At 35.0% G+C, this 19,529-nt stretch overlaps 1 protein-coding gene across 1 annotated transcript in view; it reads right to left on the bottom strand.

The window, feature by feature from the left end:
* Positions 1–13,264, bottom strand: part of jdp (DnaJ domain-containing protein) — a 65,183-nt gene extending 51,919 nt beyond the window's left edge. Inside the window, exon 1 of the mRNA XM_081729524.1 lies at positions 12,688–13,264. Within this exon, the coding sequence (XP_081585650.1) occupies positions 12,688–12,774 (87 nt within the window). The 5' untranslated portion in view covers positions 12,775–13,264. The remainder of the gene's footprint in view (positions 1–12,687) is intronic.
* Positions 13,265–19,529: the final 6,265 nt, after the last annotated feature.

The following is a 19,529-nucleotide window of genomic DNA, read 5'->3' as shown; positions in this document are numbered from 1 at the left end:
ATTGAATGATATCTACATACTAAATTTGTAATTGAATACCTCAGTTTTAGCGTACTGATTATGATACGTTTACCGTAAAATTTTACATGCAAAACAATAACGAGATTTTGCCGGTGGCTAAGGCGGGAATTTCCCGATTTAAGAAATTTACAGACCGGATCATTCAAGTTCATAATGAAACGGCACAGTTCTGGTTTCCGAATAAGCGAATATACTATTGGTGTTCGAGTGAAGTGAGTGGAACTTCATTCTGCAGTTCCAAGTCCAAAAGGAGAACAATTTTCTGGGACGTAAGACGAGAAGCGGTTTGTATTCCGCTTTAAGCTTATTGACTCATTTCAGCATAAACCCGTTGTTGCATAACAACACCAAGGCGAAACAAACTTATTTCTGTCCATATATAATACAAATACAGAGCAAATTATTTAACTCCCGCTCCCCCATTTTTTTAAACATGGTTTTTGCCAACCCTGGTTTGAAGAGGTAACAACGGAAAGAGAGACTCTCAGTGGCCGGTAAAACGGTTGTGTACTCATACAGTTCGCTGCTTGAAACGATATGAGACAAAAATTGGTTGCAAATGGAAAACAGTGCGTTTTGTGTCTACGCTTTTCGTCAGCCAGTCTGTTACTATAGTCAACTAATTTGTTCGATAAGGTTCACTTAGTGAGTAAATAATTTGTAAGTTGTACTAGGAATTTAACGGAAAGAGGTCGCATCTGTAACCGGAAGTGATCTGGCTGTCCACCTGCACGTGTTAAAGCCGTGAAGTGTGTCTGTGCAACTTTCGCGCGAAAGCCACATAATCATCCACCTTCAAAGTTGGGTATCACTGAATACAATTGTTGCATTCATTAAAAAAAAAAAAAAAAAAAAAAGGAACTTTCTCTCTACAAGAATATGCAAACTCTAACGGAATGACAATCAATAAATAGTATTCGGTGATAAAGCCATCTTCTAACGTTTCGGGCAGAGTGAACAAACTAATGCTAGAATATGGGGACGGAAAACCACATTTCTACGAGAAATATATGCACGTATCCCCGAGGGTTAATATGTATGGCATCTATTTTTTTCGATGAGGCGATTTCCTACCTACTCATATTAATATCTGAGGAAGATAACGTTACGTTATGGAAACTTACCAAATAATTTATTTTTAATAAAGAAATGCATACTCTGGTGAGAAAAATAATTATTATTTACTCATATTGTAGATAGTTTCTGCCGCAGCTAGGACAACATCCTAGGTATCAACCTGCCTCCTTCCCCTTCCCCCAAGTTTTACAAAGAAGTCATCAGTAAACTCAGTAGACAACGACAAAACAGATGGATTGACTGTGATGTTGCACCTATAGTGAACTTCAACTTAGGCCTCCCCATTATCCGAGGCTAACTTTTACAGTGTAAAAGGTAGAGTGTACCACTCACTCTTACCAGCCATCATTTATCTCCTACTGATTCACAGAAGTCATTACATTACCTCAGTCGGTCTTGGTATGGTTAGAATGGGGTTTAGTGTCTCTTTTCGGTACCAAGGCTATGAGATCTCTTTTTGGCACCAAGATTATATAAGATCTCTTATATAATTCACTTTTCTTACGGGTATGCAAATTAAGCCCTTGTATTTCTTTAACTTGGACTAATAAAAGTCGTAGGGAACTAAGTTGGACAAAATTAGTTCTTCTGTACTCTGCAGTATTTTGAAATTGTCATTATGCAATTCTGTATAATGGTTTCACTCGTGCAACTGTTTATCTTTATGTCCTTCTGAAATGACACTTGACGATTATATTAACAAGTATGTAAAGATCAGTATAACATATTTTTTATCAAGAGTCCTTTGTGAGTGGGTCGGCAGACGTATCGCATTTGTGGCCAATTACTCCCGGTTTCGAGTTCAAATGGAGGACAATTTCTCTCGGATGTAAGCCGAGAAGCGGTTTGGATTCCGCTTTAAGCTTATGTGACCTCTTCTAGCATAACCCGGTTGTTGCTTAATAACTTCAAGGCGAAACAAACTTATTTCTGTCCATATGTGTTATAAATACATAGAGCAAATTATTTAAACCAAAAAAGCTCGGTTTAAACCAAAAAACCTGGTTTTTTGGTTTTTTCTCAATAAAAACCATGTTTTTTGCCAACTCTCGTGTTTGTCCACTAGAGCTGGGATCAAACCAAGGACCCCAAGCACCAGAGGTGAACGCTCTAGCACTATATATATGTACTAGCAGAATGCCCGTTCTTCGCACGGGGAGAGTAAGTTTCATTTTGGACATAAAGGGTTGAATTTGGATTTAAACTGCATTGGAAGTGTCACTGTTCGTCTCAGCGACCCCGAAAACTATGGATTCGACACTAATATTGGTCATTTTTAAATATCTCCCTCTCTCCTCCCCTAAGTTGCACCGTCAAAGTGAAGTGATGAAAACTATTCCAGGCCCGAAGTTCAGCTATGTTGAGCATTTGATTGAGATCGGTCGGGTGGTTCAAGACGTACGAAGTCACAAACATAGTTACTTTCATTTATATATATATATAATTGCTTTTTTATAACTTTTGTTCGTTTAAAAGTATTATTTGTATTATTTAGTTTATTAATATACTTTCAGTTTTAAACTTATTTATTATCCTAAGTAATCTTTTGTCTCATTTCTCTTCAAATAATTTTATCATCAAATAATATGTTGGACATCTGTACGGCACTGATTTCCCTTTAAATAATTATTACCGAATATAATGTAGGAAATTCGATCACCCAATTTCCGTTGGTTATTTTCATCTCCATTTTTCTTTTCTTTCTCCCTTTTTCAATTATACCTTATCAGGGTTGGCTGGTTTAAACCTTGGTTTAAACCAGCTGGTTTTTTCAAAAAAAAAAAAAATAAAAAATAAAAAATAAAATAAAATAAAATAAAAATAAAATAAAATAAAATAAAAATAAATAAATAAGTAAATAAATAAAAAATAAAAATAAACAACTGGTTTAAACCAAACAAAAAAAGAACGAAAAATGCTTTAAATCGTGTGTACTTCATGGTGACGTCTCCACATATGAAACCATCTGCATTACATTTATGTACTTTTCACCTTTTAATCAAGGGGTCCCGTGCTGAATTCTCGGTCGAACCACAATCCATCTTTCAAGTGTAAACTAAGTAGCGATTCGAGGTGTCCCTTTAAGCGAAAGTCTTCTCCGTGAAAACCTTGGTATTTCATAAGGATGTTAAGCCTAAACATACGAAACGAAACCAAATTATATATTTCTACTTGCCTGAATGCCTGTTGTTTTATAAAGAAGCCAACGTTGCTTAAATATATTGATAGAAATTGGCAAAATTTATCAACTGCCTACGCAGCTTCCAATATCAGCTTGGATTTGACTTTGTTTTAATTTTATTGAATGATATCTACATACCAAATTTGTAATTTAATACTTCAGATTTAGCGTAGTGATTATGATACGTTAACCTTAAAATTTTATATACAAATACATTTAAAGTAATAACAGGATTTTCCCAATGGCTAAGGCGGGAGTTTCCCGATTTATATATAATTGTATAATGTCTTTACTTGTTTAACTGTTTATCTTTTTGTCCTTCTGAAATGACTCTTGGCAATTATATTAACAACTAGGCCTATGTAAAGATCAGTACAACGTATTTTTATCAGGAGTCCTTCGTGAGTGAGTCGGCAATCGCATTTGTGACCAATTAGTCCCGGTTTCGTGTCGAAATTGACAATTTTTCTTGGATGAAGCCGACAAGCGATTTGGATTTCGCTTTAAGCTTATGTGACCCCTTCCAGCATAACCTTGTTGTTGCATAATAACACCAAGGCGAAACAAACTAATTTCTATTCATATCTAATATAAATACATAAAGTAAATTATTTAAACCAAAAGAACCTGTTTTTTTTTTTTTCAATAAAAACCATGGTTTTTGCCAACCCTGTATCTTATTGTAACCTACAAATGTATTTACATTTTGTTATATTACAGCATTGTGGATTTCCATCGTCTGTTGAAATCAATGTTGGGGAACTGGAAGTTGAGAGTAATAGTGTAGGTTGTTATATATTTCGTTCTTTAATAAAATAAATGAATAAAAAAATAAAAAATAAAAAACTTATCAATTTACGCCTATGGTAAATAAACGTAGAATAACACGATTTTGCATAGGGCAGACGTTTGTGTGAACTAATTAGAACCGCGTTATGTACAATATCCGGGAGTGGAAAATCAATCCTAGAACTTGGATGGTTATTAAGAGACACAATCCGATCAGGCTACGTTCGTTATGTTAACACAAGCCCAGAAGGAGTGAGGGGGGGGGGAGAGCAAATAAACTTTCGTGGTTGATCGACTAATGCGCCAGCGTTTGATACAAAGCAAATAACAACCAAATTAAATCAATATCACCAATTACTGGAATACAATATCTGAAACATTATTTAATATATGAGTACTTAAAAAAAAAAAAAAAAAAAGTACTACTTATATGAGACCTGAACATGAACATCTACAGCAGGAGTTAGCAAACTACAATCCGTGGGCCAAATTTGTTCCGTCGTCTATTTTTATCCGGCCAACGAGCTTTATTACGGTGCTTGGTAGCACTTACTTGTGCGATTTAATTACAATGTGCTCAAAACAAAACAAAACAAAACAACAACAACAAAAAAAAAACCTTCTGATCTACAGAATTATATTCTAAAAGGGCATGAAACAAAGAAAGAAAAAAAAGCGAAAAAATCCATCTGTACCCACACCTTCATTTGCTTCTAATGATTTTTCATTTTCTTTCTAGCAGTTTTACTAAGGGGACGTCATTCCATCCCTGAGAGTATCCCTATATGTAATTCTTTAACAAGACTTGTACACACAGGCTGCAATGCTATTTACAATGGGATAATCAAGAACTTACAGCAATGAGAAAGAAGGTGAAAAACAGCTAGGGTCCGTGTTACATTACATACGATACCCAGCAAGTGCGTGTACTCGTAGAAAAACTTTGGTGTTGTTTTGGATGACAAGCTTGACAAGCTCACATCTTCTGAACACAATAAATCTTGAACTTCAAAGGCTATGAAGCTATTAGGGTTCCTTACAGATTGCATAAAATTCAGAGCCTCTTGTCCTTGTCATCTTTTATAAAAGATTCATCTCTAATTACGGAGTGTTAGTCACTTATTTAGAATATGGCTGTCTTTACAGACTTGACTCAAATTGAAAGCTGCAAAATTTCTTTCTCACTAAAATCGGTTGAGATCTCCTAAGTTATAGTCAAACAATAAGCTCACGTCTTCATTAAATATTTATTCACCACAAAGACGGTATCGCATTTGTTTTCCTTTCAAGATTGTGAACGGTAGAATTACGTAGAAATTTCTGTTATCTCACATCAATATCCGTATTACTACCTGCGATACACGTTCGCAAAGTCTTGTTTCTTAATTCTATTTTGAAGACACTATCACACACAGTGGCGTAACTAAGTGGAAAGGGGCAACGCCGAATTGGGTGGGCTCAAAACTGGACAAATATTTATTTTCACTATAAGTAGGGGCAGGAGTTTTTCGCACTAAGAATTTGAAAATTTTGCGTTTCGTTTTTCATATTTTGCGTTTTGTCGCATTTTCCAAATACAGTTTCGCCTTTTGTAGCTCTTGTGGAAAAGAATTCCCTGACATTTTTACAACTGTTCCTTTTTATTCATAGAAAACTATAAAAATAAACCATTAATTACCTTAAAAAAAAAATGCTGAATATTTCACTTGACAATGTCAATTTCAATTATAGAAAATTATAATTTTTCAAATCAAACAGGAAAATCAGTAACTAAAGTAACTAAGGGAAAATCAGTAACTAGAAGTGCTCAGTTTTATGAAATGTTTATTTGTATGTGTAAACTATTTTAAGGTAACAATCTTATCACGAAATAGATATATTGTTTGACCGTTTTTCGTGTTATGTTTTATATTTTATCTAAATATTAATTTACATTTAAGGAAATAGATTTTGACACGAAACTTGCGCAGAACGCCATAATGCGTTGTTGCCAAATTTGTACGTTTACTGTAATACTCACAATAAGAAAATTCCTGGGTTCTAGCGTTGCAGTTCGAGAAGCGGAATCGCGGTAAGGGTCGAAGACTAAGTTCTCCAGTAAGTATCTAAGCAGAATTCCATGATTACACCCTTTACTATCTGGCATCAGTAAACACTCAACACTATCTGGCAATGCCGCACTATTCAAGCAGAGTTTAGCATAGCACCGAGAACATCTAGTGATCCACCTTAAACACGATAAACCTATAATTATTTTAGTTACCAATCTGCAATTTTAAATGCTTGAAGTAGTAATTCTATAGGCACTGCGGTTTCGGAAATTTTTTATTACAAACCAACGCCACCTGCGAAAGATCGATGGTTGAATTCAAGCCATATTATTCTAAGATGGACAATATCACCGGGTGAACAGGTAGATAGTTTCCTTCCTGTCTTTCTATAGCACAATGATGCAGGTAATACGGTGTCTACCTACCAACCGTACAGCCAGGCTTCAACTCACGGTGAAAGCTGGATTTATTATCGTTTCATAGATATCCCTCTATACGTGATCTCACTTGCAGTGTCTTCGGTAGAACGCGATTCAGACACGAAAAAAATAAAATAAAATAAAAATAAATAAACAAATAAAAAAAGCAGTGAGAAACTTGAACACTAAATGAAGACTGAACCCTGACTCATTTCACGCATTTTCTTCTGTTGTGCGATAATTTCTGGGAACTAATTAATCGCGTAATACAGGGACAGGTGTATTCTCGTTCCGATGTGGATCAGAAGTTCACCCAGTACTAGGTACTTAAAATGCCAAACCACCTTCTGTATGTGCAGAAGTCAACGAAGTAAGGAGCAACCAGACGACTTCATTGGACTATCACATATAAGAGAGTATCTTTATCTGTGACTTTACCAGTTCTATTAATCTATCGTACTTTTATTTATAGTTTAAGCAGAAAATAATGGAATGTTTAAGTCAGGATTTCGTTTGATTTTTTGTTTGAAAAATAAATTTAAAAAAACGCACCATGGTGACTTACAGAGTTATTTATTAAGCGTATCCTCAAAGTTTGACCTTACATCTTTCCTGTAGAATTTATTAGAATCAGAAATGATTTCAGCGTCCTCTTCAGCAGCTAGGTTATATGAGACGTGGACTTATAGCTTAAGTGGGTTCCGGACTACATAAGTTCCTATCAGGAATTGAACCCGGGTCTCCCACGTCAAAGCCGCGTACGCAATCACGAGAGAGTTCTGTAGGATTTATGAACCTTATGGGTGACTTTTTATAATTCTGTCAAAACATTGTTATATCTTGTACAGAAAATAGGTTTATTTATAATGAAGTTAGATTCAGATGGAAGTCTATTTTACACTGAAAACAACAGTGGCAGATACGAAAGAAATTTACCACGACCTACATACTTAAAGTATCTAATATATATGACAGGGAAATTCTCGTAAAACTTCCATTCAGGATGCCCGGTAGTTGGATTCTGATCCAGGACCTTCCTATTAAACAGAATGAACATTAACTATGCATCTGCGGGAAACAACTTCGGGATTGATATGCAATTTAAAAAATGGTTGAACATTTACTGAAGGAAAATAAATAACATATGGTTGTTGGGAAGTGTTCCTCAACTGGTCTGCCCTGGCAATATGAAAGGTGTGATACGAACTTTTACATGTTGTAAAAAATTAATTATCAAGTTTAGATTATTATTATTATTATTATTTTTGTTACTGTTTCATGTGTTTGTGCAGTATCTCATCCTCTGCACAGTATTTTAGACGGTTCAAGGGAAAAAAAAGTACAGTACGTGTTTAGAAAGAAAAAAAGTGTACACAGGAAGCTAATTACAAGAAACCCACGAGAGAACGCGGTTGCCCAGTCGCAAAGCATTCACTTCTCGGGTAAGAGGTCCTTGGATCCATCTCCGACTACGTGAATTTGTAGCAGACTACTTTGTGTCCATGGGGTTTCTCCCACACGTTTACTCAGCGAATTATTCTTATAATCATTAACAAACATTAATAATCCGTCTCCTTTCGCCTAAAGGGCAAAGGGTAGGACGTACAACTTAAGATAACAGAACTCATTATAAAGGTGATAAACAGTACACAATAGCTGAAACGCTGTTAATGCTCTCATGCGGAGAGATTGTCGAAACAGTCCTAAGTTCAGACGCTACTAGTGGAATTTTAAAAATTCTTGTTTGTTAACACAGTCAGTCGCCAAGATAATTCATTTTCAACTGCATATTTGAGCGAACTGGGCTTCTTGATTTTACAGAAATCAAAACATCAAAGAACGAAAAGTTTGATTCCGTCCTCAACAGACTGTGTAGTTAAGCAGGCATTAATATGACTGAAAATATGAGGTCAATATTCCTAATAATAAACAGTCACACTTAACAAATGTACTATCGGGGATTGACCAATGCAGGTAATTTGCCAATTAAAAATTATTATAGTGAGTAAAAAGTTTTGAATGATAAATATGATATTAAATTTTAGAGATGCAAAAAAGCCGCCTTTTTTTGAATCGATGGTTTTTTGCACATAAAAAGCCGGTTTTTTGGGGAAAAAACGAGAATTTTGGCTTTTTTCATTTTCATGATTTTTCTGTTTAAATAGCTTTCTTACAGTATACTCTAAAGTTAAATAAGACTCCATGACCTAAGTGCCATATTTCGCTCTGGAATTCACCATCATGATTGATGGAGCGCATGATTTATGAATTAAAGTAAACATAAAGTACATAGTATTTGAGGGTAATTTTAGAAGCTATTTAACTTTATTTTAACTTCTGAATTATCGACATTTTTTCTTCTCTAGATCATTTCTTTTTAGTCATCCGTATTTCACTTCTTAGAGCTTAGTACTCTAGCTTCTATCACATAATTAAACTAATGTTTTTCAATATATCCATCAGAGCATAAGTTTTTCAAGAGCGTACTTCCACATTTTCGTTATACTGTAGCTGTACAATGATTTAACAATAATTTTCCGGACGCAACCTTGAATACCATTTGATAGAAATAATCAGTATCGGATTTAGAAAAATATTTGGGAGGGGTTTTTCTTATTAATGCTTAGTTTTGCTAAAAAAAAAAAAAAAGTCCTAATATTTTATTTGAGGACAGCTTGAAGTTTATGAGTAAAGGCAAAACTAATATTTAGTTTGTTTTAGAAATTCCGTAATTTCGGGGTAGAGGCTTCAATCCGAAAGACATCTCCACCCTAATCCTTTTCACAAATCCATCACTGCTGGTAATTAGTAATAACAAAGATTTAAAAACGATTAGAAAGGAAGTCAGGCAGAACTCACAGTACACGCACTCACTATCTCTACATTCACAGATGGAATTAAGAAAAACTTTTGTCAAAATGCGGGGTTGAATCCCGGACTTCACGATAGAAGGCGAAAGCTAACCACTCGCTCATGTTTCTTGTGCAGTTGTGCTTAACTTACATGTATTCTCTCTCTCTCTCTCTTCTCTATAGCCACAAAAGCTCTCCATTGACTTCTGTCCTTATCAAATTCAATCCAGTTTCTACTCTGTTTCCTATTTCTGCTAGATCCATCTTAATATTGTCCTCCCATCTGGGCCTAGGTTTTCCTAATGGACGTTTACCGATTGCATTTCCAGTTAAAACTTTGAAAGCGTTCCTACTTTCTTCCATTCTGGCTACATGACCTGCCCACCTGAGCCTCCTAGACTTGATGACTCTAACGATGTTTGCTAAACCGCATAAATTATGTGGTTCCTTCTTATGAAGTTTCCGCCATTCCCCATTCCCGTTCCATTTGGGTACAAATATTAGTCTCAGAATTTTATTCTCAAATAATTTCAGTCTGCGTTCTTCCCTCAGCGTAAGCGACCATATTTCACAACCATAAAGCATAACAGGCACGATTATCATCTTATATATTTTAAGCTATAAATTCCTTGACAGAATTAGCAATAACAAAATATTTTGAACTGAATAATAACAAGAATTTCCTGATTTCTGTCGACATTTAATTTCTTTGTGGGTATGATTTTGGTCTGGTAATACTTATCCAAAATATTTGAAAGTATCCACTGTGTCGAAAGTATTAATTGATATTTTAACGCACTCATAATTTGCCGTATTACGATCCTTGTGAACTTCCTTGTATTTGGACTTCTCTGCATTTACTCATGTCCCTGCAAGCATTTAATAAGGACTCTGCATTTCTTTCAATTGTTCTCCTATCAGATTTACACCATAACCTGGTGAATACCATTCAACTCTAGGCCCTGGTTCCTATCTTTGATTTTTCTTATAGCATACTTCGGAACAAAGCTGAATAATAACGGCGATAACGTATATCCTTGTTTCAGGCCAATCTCGACGTGGAAGCTCGCATTCTTCTACTTGGACTTTACTCTGGAATTCATTTAAACACTCAATAAATCTATCTTTTTCGGTATTCAAATTCTGTAACAATGTTGTACAATGTTTCCCTCCTAACCGAGTTGTAAGCCTTACTAAAATCAATAAACATTTGATGTACTGGGTCATATATTCCCATTTCTTTTCGAGTATTTGTCAAATGGTAAATATCTGGTTGATTTCGACTAAATCCACACTGATAATCTCCAATAATTTCATCTGCGCATGGGGTCAATCTTGCTAATAAAATATTAAGAGAAATGTCTCGATAATTATTACAATCAATTTTGTCGTCTTTCTTGTGAATTGGAACAGTGATTGATTCTTCCACTCTTTTTAAATGTATTCCATAGTTTTTCTTTTTTGTAAAAAAAAAAAAAAAGTTTCGTAACGATATGTTGAATTTTCTTCTTAAAAATTCAGAAACTTTTAGGACTGGGTAAACCGTGATGGTGGTTATATATTCTACAGCCTAGGAAACCATATGCTCAGGTGAACCGTCTATTACGTACATGATCCATGAACAGCAAATTCGATACTTTCCCGATTCTGAACAAGCTTAAGGAACAGTCAGTGCATTACAGAATTTGGAGCTTTACCGATTTTGCAGATCCGAAGCACCTGATAGGTGGTTACAGATTATTACGTGTGATCAATCAGTGAAAAATTTGTTCGAAATATTCATACAATGTATATGAAAGTGAAATCTTAACTGAAAAAATTCAAGAATGTACAGAACCACCCGAAACGAAGCTCTTGATGTGCAGATTTCTCTCATGTTTTTCTTTATTTTGCTTCAAAAAGAGAGTGCGTGATATTTTGAAGTAAAAATACTACATACAATTTTGCTAGTTATTTGTGTATCATTTTTTAAAAGTACTATTGTATATAAGAGGTTAAAATATTATTACATATATTGGTTAATCCTTTGGAATTCATAATGTAAATATGTTAAGAATTTTAAAAAATCTTTTTGAAATTGATGGTTTATTTTCGAAATTTCATATTATTATCTGCATCAACCACTAATTAAATGAATTTTTTGTTGTAGAAAAGCGAAACAAAGTCTGCTTTATCAGTTTAAAGCAAAATTTTCAAAAAAGCCCAAAATTTCCGAAGCAAAAAAGCGAAGCAGAAAAAACTGTTTTTTTTTTCAAAAAAAAACTTTTTTTTCGAGCCCTTGCATCTCTATTAAATTTAGTGCAGTTTTGGGCAACCCCAAGATAATAATAATAATAACAAAATACACCTTTAAAATACTCCCGCCAAGTGTGATGCAAAACCATCGTGTGTGTGGGTTTTTTCGGGTCTCTCCTGTTTCCTCCCACTTTAATCATTCCATTAAAATCATCACCGTCTCCCTTAGCCTCGATGCAAAACGTGAGACGTTAAATTAAAAAAAAAAGTTTAAAATGTAAACAATTAGAATTTTTAATTGCGCTCAATTTTAACCTATAGTGAAGTATTTGAGAAAAGATTTTCCATTTATACTTAAGGTATGATCAGGATCATGGTATTACACCGGAAATTGAACCCGGAACCGTACGAATGGAAGTGGTATTAACCATTCCCGCTTTTCAGGGATCCAATCACACGATATTCGTCACGGGCTAGGTTCGTTCTCTGCCCCAAAGATGATTGCTCCTCTTATTGTTACCATGGTGCCTAGAATCAATGTTGGTTAAACATTTAATTTCCCTTGTATTAATTTAAAATACTTTATAAAATAGTTGCTGTAATTGACTTCCTACGATAATATAAACATTTTCCTAATCATTGTAATATTTGGTTCTAACCATTTATCTTTTATTATTATTATTATTATTATTATTTTCATTAGGTGTCATTCAGAAAGGATTCTATTTTCGACTGTAGTTTCTAAATGAAAAAGAAAACACCATATTGCGCATTACTTTCATTACGAAACGATGTTACGCTCTTTGGCAATTTCATATGGATTATACGTCACATAATTTCCAATTATCTAAGTCGATTTTCAATGCAAGTGACAATCAATAACGTTCCTTGCACTATATTAATAATTAACATCTTGAAATAATTTACCATATGGAGGTGTATGTCAACAACAGATAACAATGAAATAACACATCATAACAGCACTGTGGGAAACGTAAAAACTAGATCACATATTGTGTAATGAATAAGTGAAAGTTTTGATTAATGTTAAAATCACTTACAGTAGCACTTTCATCACAGCCTAGAATTTTGTAATAATCTTCTTCTTCACTTTTGTTGTAAGTTAATATTTCGTCTATTGCACTCATGTTTTGACCAAGCTCTTGTTGTGTAGTGTCAGAAAGTCACAAAACCACCTGTTGACTGTTGCCTTTCACTCAAAACAGCGCTGGCTGATTAATTGTAATTGAGCCGTGCAAGGGAAAATTCCTGGGGAAAAACCTCTGCAAACTTCGAAGAAAGCTTTCGCTCAATTCACTGCAGATATCCTTCGTTTACACGGAAAAAGCGAGCACAGCAGCAGACGACGTTGAACGTTCACTTCACACTGTCGCTCAGCATCAGCGCCGTCGCCCGTAGATACGCAAGGCAGCAATATCGATCTCACGACCCAGAATATACTCAAGCTCAAACGAACGGTCGTGACCGGTTGTTGAAGCGATGTACTTTGGGTCGTAATGAGCATGTCTTAAAGCGATGACACCATATTTACGAGGAATTTGACAAAGGCCTTGACATTTCTCTCCCTCGTAATTCGTGTTCATATTCAGATTTTAGAGTTTACATAACTCACGATTTAGCCTCGAATGAAAACTACTGCACATTCCAACTTTCATTGTTATGTTTTATTGTTAATTTATATTAATATTTATGCATATGAAATTGTTTATATTTATTCCATCCTGTTAATAATAGACATGATATTCGCCAAAAGTTGACATTGTTATTCTCTAGTATAAAATTCTAACGTGCTAATGAGTGCTTGGTTTTAATTACGTCAATATTTTGATTATTATGAATTAATTTCTTTTCTTATTGATTTATTTTTCTAATTAATTGGCATTATAGCTTACTGATTAACTTCCATGTGACCACAAAGCATATACTATTTCCGGTTTTTAATATAATGTAAAATATCAAATTAAGCTCTACAGCTCACGATAGCCTAGCAGTGACGTACGGTATCCTAAAAATTTATCTATTTACCGTTGCTTGTGTACAACGTTTATGTACCGGTACTACAACAGCATTTACAACTACTTTCATATTTTGGTATTTCATAAAATGCATCCTGCCAAAAGTTGTGGAAATCAAGTCCTGGGGGTACTTTTTCTCATTCCAGATGAGCTACAGATGATTATCAAAATGATGGTGACGACAAAAATGCAACTTACCACATCATTACGGGAGGCACAACACTGGGTGATATCAATAAAACGGAGAAGTTACTTATTACGCCCAATTTTGAAGTAGTTACTCGCATTGGTATCAATAAAAAGAGAACTGAGCACTAGTCGTCTCGGCTGACCTCGAAGAAGCCCCGCCCTTTTGAAGTAACCACACCTCTATTCTCGAGCCGAGTAACTACTACGCGTTTGATATCAATAAAAATCAAAGACTCCTCTGTGATGCTACTCCAAATTTGTGGAGCAAGCTAAATAGGTGACTCCGTGCGAAATATGGCAGAGTATATGATTGTTTTACTACGTAGAAAAATTTATAAACTGCATAGAAATGTTGGAAATGGAGATTACAAAAAGCATTATAAGTTTATGAAAGAAAATGTAGTGATTAGCACAACATTTTTTAAGGAGAATCAACCGAAATTCGGGGTGGTGGACTACGTAATGATGAAAAGATGCGGGTTTTCTTCAAGGGCGCCGATCCTGTGGGGGCCCGGACCCCCCAAAGCTCATGTGGCTCCCTATTGTATTTATGAATATACAATATTTGGCATAATCAGAGTGCAATTTGTCTTAAAATCCCGATATATATACCTTCTGCATCTGAATGCCCTCTCCCCCCAAATTTACAGAGAAATCGGTGCCCTTGGTTTTCTTGCGTTACGTGAGTGATCCGGGATTCCAGGTCGGAATGTCAGGGGATTCTGGTGTGGCTCAAAGTACTGTCTATGACTACCTGAAAATGGATTGTTTCCGGAAGTGTGCGTAATATACAAACAGCAAAGGCAGAGTGGCAAGAACAATATACATTTCCGGGTGCTATTGGAGCACTTGACTATATACAAGTGGCATTAAAGAAACCTAGTATTTTGGAGAGTAATACGTTCATAGGAAGAGCTATTTCGTGGCTAAGCGGTTAGCATACATGCCTTTGGCATAGGAGACCCGCGTTCGATTCCCGGCAGGAGCTCATGTGGTTTGGATTCCACGTTAATCAGTGGGTTCTGTCTCATATAGGCACGCTACTGAAAAGGACGTTAAACTAATAATCAACTCAACTCAACGTTGATAGAAAGGGTGTATACATGAGAATGTATTTTGTTTATGTCAAGGCGAAAGGGGACACGTATGATGTGGAAAATGCAATCAGATGGACGTGATTTATGACGTGGGTGGCTGGACTTTTTTAAAAAAGAAAACAAAGGAGCCAAGTGTCTGATTTCGTTCTTAAAGCCAAACAATCTACAAAGACCTTGGACAACACGTGATATGTGCTTGTCGTGTTAATCTTGATATTGCTGGATTCCAATCAACATCCATCAGCTCAAATAGGTTCATTCCCATGGTTTCAGTATTACTTTCTTCTTTCCTTGTTTTTATTTTTTCTTCTTTTTTATTTTTGTTTTATTCTCGCTCGAATATTAAAGATTCTCTTTTGAATTTGTGTCTCAGTCGTATATGTATTTGATATTTCGTTGCATTTCACTGTAATTACCTTCAAAGTTTCGGCTTTCCTTCGATTACTATCTGGTAGCTGTGACTTTGAAAGAACCACTGGAAACTCTTTTAAAATATCCACAAATGCACTTTGGTTGAAGCTATCGTTGCTACTTGCCCGTTTCATGGCTTTTAAGATACTACGCCATAGGTTAAAAACAACGAAATGACTGCGCGATGAATGGGAGAAATTAGTAATCACTTCTTTTATTGATACGACTCAGTGCTACGTGCAGAGGAAGCGCGAGTAAACGTTCATAAATCTGGAGCAGACTAGACCTGAGTAGTGGCTTGTTTTATTGATACGAAATTGAGGGAGGAGATTACTCCAGGCGTAGTTACTCCGATTCTCGAGCAGGACTTCTCAGGAGTAGTTACTTATTTTTATTGATATCACCCACTGTTAGCTTACAGCACAGCAGCGTTGCCAACCTGATCAGAAGATATCGTACGTTGCAATTAAAATTATCGCTTTTGTCCTAAAATTATCGTACCCTTTGTTTCCGGTCTCAATATCAAGCTATTATTATTATTATTATTATTATTATTATTATTATTATTATTATTATTATTATTATTATTATTATTATTATTATTATTATTGAGACAAAAGCAACACGAACGTTTACAGTTTAAATGTTATTTAACCCTTTCAGTCACCTCGTCCTATAAATAGGACAGTGGATTTAAACCTTCTTTATTCTTTTATATTTTCGTTTCACATGCTATTTTTTTTATCCCGTTGTATATTTAAAAGATCTTTGTTTTAGTATCGAGAAGTTCCGACAACAATTATACAAAATTGTAATTTTTGTCATGAATATTTAGAAGGCGGGTTTCATTAAACAATGAAGTTGAAGAGGTGTTCACCTAAAAACAGATCGAAAGCTTTAAAACAAAAGAAAATTCGCAATTTTATTTTTTTCCTGATAAATTAGATACAAAATATATCAATTAATTAGTTTTGAGAACTTTATACTCTAAAGGTTTCATTCAACGTGCTTTTAAAAAATCGTGCTAGATATAGGACAATGTGACTGTTAATACCTTGATCGGTTCGGAATCAGAAAATGATTCACACGTGAATAAAGCATTGTGTATGCAGTTTGCTAAGCTTCATGCTACACGTTTGACGCGTTTTATCTTCGCTTGTTTAAAAATGGATGAAGAATACATCAGGTGTTGTGGAAAAGGTGAACCAGGAGCTAGAGCGAACAGAAAGAAACTCAGTTGTGATGAGATTCTGTCTTTGATCGAAAATGGCAATGTATCAGATTTAGATTTATGTGACGAAAAAGGTGACGAGCTCCAGGATTTTAGACATGATTCTCCAGAAGAAGAATCTGAATTGCTATTGGACGACAGTGAGTTGCCGCCTTTATTCGAAGAATTGGAATCAAATCCTGTTCGAGACAATGATCCGAGTTTCGATTTGCATTCAAATAATTACCTTGCTTGTGTGAACGTAAATAGTAACCAATCTGTTAGCGACAGTGTTACCATCCATACGTGCCTAACTGAAAAGGAATTTCAGAAACAGTATTTTTGTGACAAAGAACTGATATAACTTGGATTGATATAAAAATGATATCACCGTGAAAAATGATATAACTTGGATTCAAGGATCCAGATTTGAAACACCGCCTATGGAATCTTTTGTGAATACACCGGATGATATCGTGGAGTTTAGAAATCCAACCCAAATTTTTGAAAGATATTTCACTGCAGATCTTCTTGAAAATATGGTTTATGCAACGAACTTGTACGCAGTACAAAAAAATGTTGCGAACTTTCGTTTCACGAATATTGATGATTTTAAAACCTTTATTGGAATACATCTTGTCATGGGAAACTGAGGTCATACTCGGGTTAGAATGTACTGGGAGCCAGGGTTTCGGAATGGACTTATAGCAGATAACATGAAACTGAACCGATTTTTTAAACTTCGCAATAATTTCCATGTTGTGGACACTTTTAATAAGAATTTAAATTTAACCGATAGATTCTGGAAGATGAGACCAATCTACGACGCTATCAGGAAAAGATGCAAAGAACTTGCCATGGAAGAAAATTTGAGCGTAGACGAACAAATGATTCCGTTCAAAGGGACTCTGAATGTGAAACAATACATTCGTAACAAACCTTGTAAGTGGGGTGTAAAAGTTTTCGTTTTGTGTGGTGAAAGTGGTATGATGAATGATTTCATAATATACCAAGGTTCTACTACATAAGTAAAGACAGAATATGCTCAATTTGGATTAGGACCCGCTATTGTGATGCAACTATCTCAACGGATCTCAATTAGAAATTGCAAACTTTTCTCTGATGACTACTTTAGTTCATATTGGTTATTTCAGTGGCTCAAAGAAACTCAAATATATGCAGCTGGAACTAGATAGATTTCATAAGCCTCTTTTGGATTCAGATTCAGATATAAAGAAAAGTCGCACTCATGGCTTTTCTCAAGACGTTGTAAGTACAGATGGAATAGTTCTCACCAAATGGTATGATAATTCGTGTGTAGTTCTTGCTTCCAACTTCGTTGGAATTGGAAATGAAGACACGTGCAGAAGATGGGACAAGAAAACAGACCAATATGTTGAAGTTCCTAGACCAGAAGTGATAAACGCTATAACATAAGCATGGGAGGAGTGGACAAATATAATTTTCTAATTGCATTATACTGTTCCTTCATTCGCTCTAGGAAATGGACATTACGTTTGTTTGCGTATGCGGTGGATATGGTCATTACTAATTCTTGGCTCGAATATCGAAGAGAAGGCATGCACTTAGAAATCCCAGAAAAGAAGATGATGGATCTCATTCACTTTCGCCAGTATGTTGGAGAAGCTTTCATTCTATCTAAAAGACAGCATTGTAGGAAGAGGGGTAGGCCCTCGCACGAAGAAGTCATATCGGATGTTCACCCAAAGAGAGTACCCGCTACTCGTCCAATAGAAGACGTTCATTTTGATGGCTTCAACCATTTTCCAGAGTACATTGAGCAGAAAAGCCAATCAAGATGTAAAAGAGAGGGTTGCAAAGGTAAAACATACATTGTGTGTTCCAACTGCAAGGTAGCGCTGTGCATAGTTCTTTCCATACAAAGTAATGGAATAAAGAGGATTTCTAATTCATAATATTAATATGATATAAAGTTTTCTGCTTTAGTTTATGTTTAATTATATATTTGTAACGCATTACGGAATAAAAAAAGCATAATATGAGGTACAAATCAACTTCATTCTCATTTGATACCATTCTGTAATATTAGATTTTACTGTTACTACTAGTCACGATGTCCTATATATGGGACTACCCGAGATAATTGTAGTCACGATGTCCTATATATTGCACGGTCCGAATTTCGCAAATTACAAAGTAAAATTTAAAACTTTCGTGTATTTTATGTTTAATACGTCCAAATAACCTAATATAACAAGCTTATATTTTTTTTTTACCATGTAACAAAAATTCGTGACTGAAAGGGTTAAGAAGCTGCATAGTAAACAAGATTAATGCTTCATTGTTTACCAGTCTATTGAAAAAATCTGATTTTCCTTCGTTCACTTGTGAAAACTTATCTATATTAAGTAGCTAGTAACTACCCCCTTCTCGATCGGTTTCCTGGGTGCCACGGTTTGATTACAGTGGGATTACGTGTCTGAAGTACAAATATTAGAAGTGGTTTAAAAGCAATCTTACAGTATGTTCCATCTCATACAGAATTGTGTTCAAAAAGTATGTTAAACTGCAATGATCTGATTAACCTATTACCTAGTAATGATAAACATGTGTAAGCAGGTGAATTTGTTTTATGATTTTAAAGTACGATAGACGTAAAATGTAGCTAACAATGTAACATAAAAGTTTTAAATTACTAAGCGATTAACATCAATTTACCTGCGTCATTTACCCTCCCGAGGCGTTACTCATTTTTTGTAATGTTTTAAGTAATTTTGTCACACACCCGTATGTTTCAAAATTCATATATTTTGTACACAATAAACGAATTTCTTTCAAATACCTCCAAAATTATCTTTGCTTCTCACCGGGAATTGTTAAATTATCGTATATATTCCTATTATCGTACAACAGCTATCGTACATCGTACAAGGGTCAAAATTATCGTATGATTCGATAATTATCGTACATGTTGGCAA

Source organism: Thermobia domestica, chromosome 10 (assembly GCF_964235325.1).
Source record: "Thermobia domestica chromosome 10, izTheDome1.hap1.1, whole genome shotgun sequence".
Taxonomy (NCBI): domain Eukaryota; kingdom Metazoa; phylum Arthropoda; class Insecta; order Zygentoma; family Lepismatidae; genus Thermobia; species Thermobia domestica.
This window is presented reverse-complemented; position numbering and strand designations above follow the sequence as displayed.